This window comes from Arachis ipaensis, chromosome B09 (genome assembly GCF_000816755.2).
Source record: "Arachis ipaensis cultivar K30076 chromosome B09, Araip1.1, whole genome shotgun sequence".
Taxonomy (NCBI): domain Eukaryota; kingdom Viridiplantae; phylum Streptophyta; class Magnoliopsida; order Fabales; family Fabaceae; genus Arachis; species Arachis ipaensis.
Genome location: NC_029793.2, coordinates 90286044 through 90289470, shown reverse-complemented (window position 1 = coordinate 90289470; position 3427 = coordinate 90286044). Strand labels below are relative to the sequence as shown.

The window sequence follows — 3427 nt, the reverse complement described above, 5'->3', positions numbered from 1 at the left end:
AACTGGTAACTGTGATATTTGTTGTAACTGTTCTTTAAGTGTGTTTGCCTTGTATTTGTTTGTGCTTGTGACTGATTTCTGTTTTAAGTATTGGTGGTGGATTGATGATAGCGGTCATGAGTTTTGTTGGGCCGGAGGCCAAAATTTAATTGTATATTGAGCCGGAGGCCACGACGGGTGAGTTTGGGTTGATTGATCCCTTGGTATTTACATTGAATATTATGTCTACTTATAAAAATGGAATTTTTATGAAATTAAGATATGGGTGTTGGAATTTCAGATTTAATTACATGTCGATGTTTGAATAGATTCATAAGACAACGACGACTACTGAGCTTTTAAAACAGTTTTCGTTAAAAGTATCTTCTCATAACAATTTTTAAAACCCTCTACTGAGAACCCTTTCGAGGATGATGTTCTCAACCCCCTACAAATTTCCCTTTTTAGGATATAGACGTAGAAGTCATGAAGAGTTTACCTAGTTATTGTCACAACGTTTTGTATTGGTTTAGTTATTATTTATTATTTCCCTCGCCTTTATCTTTCACAATTTGTAAGAGGGATAGGATTTGTTTTATGTTAAGCTTGTAAGTTAATACTATGTATATGGTTATAAGTATATATTTATGTTTTGTTTTAAACGGTCTTTTGCAAAATACGATTTAAGTTTTAAACAGGCTCATATTTTAGTATTAAATATTTAAGAGTCGTCATAATACCCAAGCTATCAGAGTAGCGCAGCCGGAAGCGTGACATTTTGATAGTTAGGGTATTACAATCTGTGTATTAATTTTTTTTAGGGACTAAAATGTCCACTTTTAAAATCTTTAGGGACTAATTTAAATAATTATTCTAAAATTTAATTATTTTATGTTTTTTGGCTGCATAGTAATTAATACGTTCAGTGGTTAGAAAAACAAAAAAAATTAATACATTCATACTATCTTGGAAAGAAACTTCCTCGTTAATAATTATTCATGGTCCAAACCATTATAAATACATATACATTGCACGCAAAACAAATCAAATTCGACTACTATTTGCACCTTTCCAACATCCAAGCCATATACACAGCTTAATTAAGTTTCCTTTTTTCTTCCTTCATCCCTTTAATACCCTGCGTTCCATCCTCCTCTTCTACAATAGCGAAGACAACACAACCAACCATGAGTGACACACTTTTCTTTGCAACAACCCCAAAACGCAGCCGTTCCGACGAAACTGGCAGCGGCGATGCCAAGAAATTGTCATCTGCTACCAACCGCCATGACCCAGCTGCTGCACTTGCGAGTGCGCGGCACGAGTTTGGAGAACACGGCGGGGTTAACATGTCGATCGAGGCTTCCGCCACGTTCACGGTGATGGAGCCAGAGACCATGCGGCGGATGTTCTCCGGAGAGCTTGGCCCCGACGGCGACTACTTTATTTACAGCCGCCACTTTAACCCGACGGTGCTCAACCTCAGCCGTCTCATGGCCGCCCTCGAGGGAACCGAAGCCGCCTACTGCACTGCCAGCGGCATGTCCGCCATCTCCGCCGTCCTCCTCCAGCTCTGCTCCAACGGCGGTCACATTGTTGCCTCCCGAGCACTCTACGGCGGCACTCACGCCCTCCTCCGCCACTTCCTCCCTAGGTATTAATTAATTAGCACTCCAAAACCATACAAATTCAAATTCAGCATAGAGAAAATCACGCTGGATCTTGGCGCACCATAACATTACTCCATTTATATTCCAACGTCGTATCTGAGTCTACTCTAACAAACTAATTTATTAAATTAATTAATTAATTAATTTTCAGTTGTAACTATTTTTTTAAACGGATTCTATTTGGTTGAAACTAACTTGTACTAGGGCGTGTAACATTACGACGAGTTTCGTGGATGTTGACGACGTGGAGATGGTGGAGAAGGCTATTGTGGAGGGGAAGACGAAGGTGCTGTACTTCGAGTCGGTGTCGAACCCAACGCTGAGGGTGGCGAACGTGCCGGAGCTGAGTAGGGTGGCGCACGGGAAAGGTGTGACGGTGGTGGTGGACAACACGTTCGCTCCGATGGTGCTGTCTCCGGCAAGACTGGGTGCTGACGTGGTGGTTCATAGTATCTCCAAGTTTATCAGTGGTGGGGCCGATATCATTGCAGGTTTGTGTTTGTTTCGGTCTTTTATCTTTTGGAATTTTTTTTTTAAAATTAAATTTTTTTATCACTCTCTTAGGGCTGTCTCTATAGCATTTAACAAAATCCTAAAATGAATGATACATATTATAACATGATTAATAATTTTGTAGTCAATATAAATAAAATTAATTAATTAAACATTTTTTTATTTTCTTAAAGATGGTGGAGTCAAATTTAATAAATAATAGAGAAAAATTGTAAAACATATTTATAAAATAAAAGATTTTAATGCATTAGGTGAAGTAATTAATTAGTTTTTTTTTTAATAATAAGTGAATACAAAAGCCACCATCCCTTACATTAATGAGTAAAAGGTCAATAATATAACTATATTTATAATTTTAAAAAACACTTTTAATTTTTTATTTCTAAAAATTGTTTTATTAAATATTTGTACTTGAAAGAAAAGTAATAATTTCAAAATTAAATATAATTTTTCTCAATATTTGTATGAACGGTCCTGTAAGATAATGTTTTAACAAAGATCACAACAAGCACGTGAGTCCTTTTGTCTAAAATGGTGGATGATTGGGGGCCACAAGCCGTGCGAATATGCGATTGATTCATTCCCCTTTCCCCATGATAATCTAGTTTTTAATTACATAAATCAAAGCAGATTTGATATTTGTAGTGACTACTTTTCTTGGCTATGTAGTCTGTCCGCATATTGTTACTATAATCTTTCTTTGTTGGAGAACATGCTCTATAGGACAATTATTAAATTAAAGTTAAATCAAGTAAATGGGACTCCTTTATCTTTGGATACATCCACGACTACGCTCTTACTCACTCACTATTCCAGCTCATATAGTATACCACTGTATCTTATCTACACATCAATCTGCAGATCCAAATAAGTTGGGTGTCCCACACATTACTATTAATTAATATAAAAAGATTTGTGGTTAGCTATTAAAACTTTTACAAATTACCCAACTTTAGGTATTTGGTAGTTATCATCATCATCTTTATTAAAGACATGAAACCTTAACGGACAGCGATAGTCCCCACTTCTGCGAGATATCAATTACAACGACAGTAGAGTCCAAAATAATGAAAAAAGATATTTTAAAATGGTAATATTAATAAAGTGATATTTTAATTATCGTTAAATTTGTAATATTTATTATTTGTGAGCCTTAATATTTTAATCCAAAGATGATTAGTGGTATATTTTTTTCTAAAGTAACAATATAATTTTAGAAGAGTTAGATCCTAAAATAATATATCTTTTAATATTTTTTTTTACTT

The 3427-nt window shown here is 35.4% G+C and overlaps 1 protein-coding gene across 1 annotated transcript in view; it reads left to right on the top strand.

Moving 5' to 3' along the window:
• The window catches only part of LOC107618704 (methionine gamma-lyase), a gene marked incomplete at its 5' end in the record, with an annotated part of 5118 nt that continues 2842 nt past the window's right edge, over window positions 1152–3427 (top strand). The window contains 2 exon segments of the mRNA XM_016320838.2: window positions 1152–1633; window positions 1854–2140. Coding sequence (XP_016176324.1) covers window positions 1167–1633; window positions 1854–2140 — 754 coding nt within the window.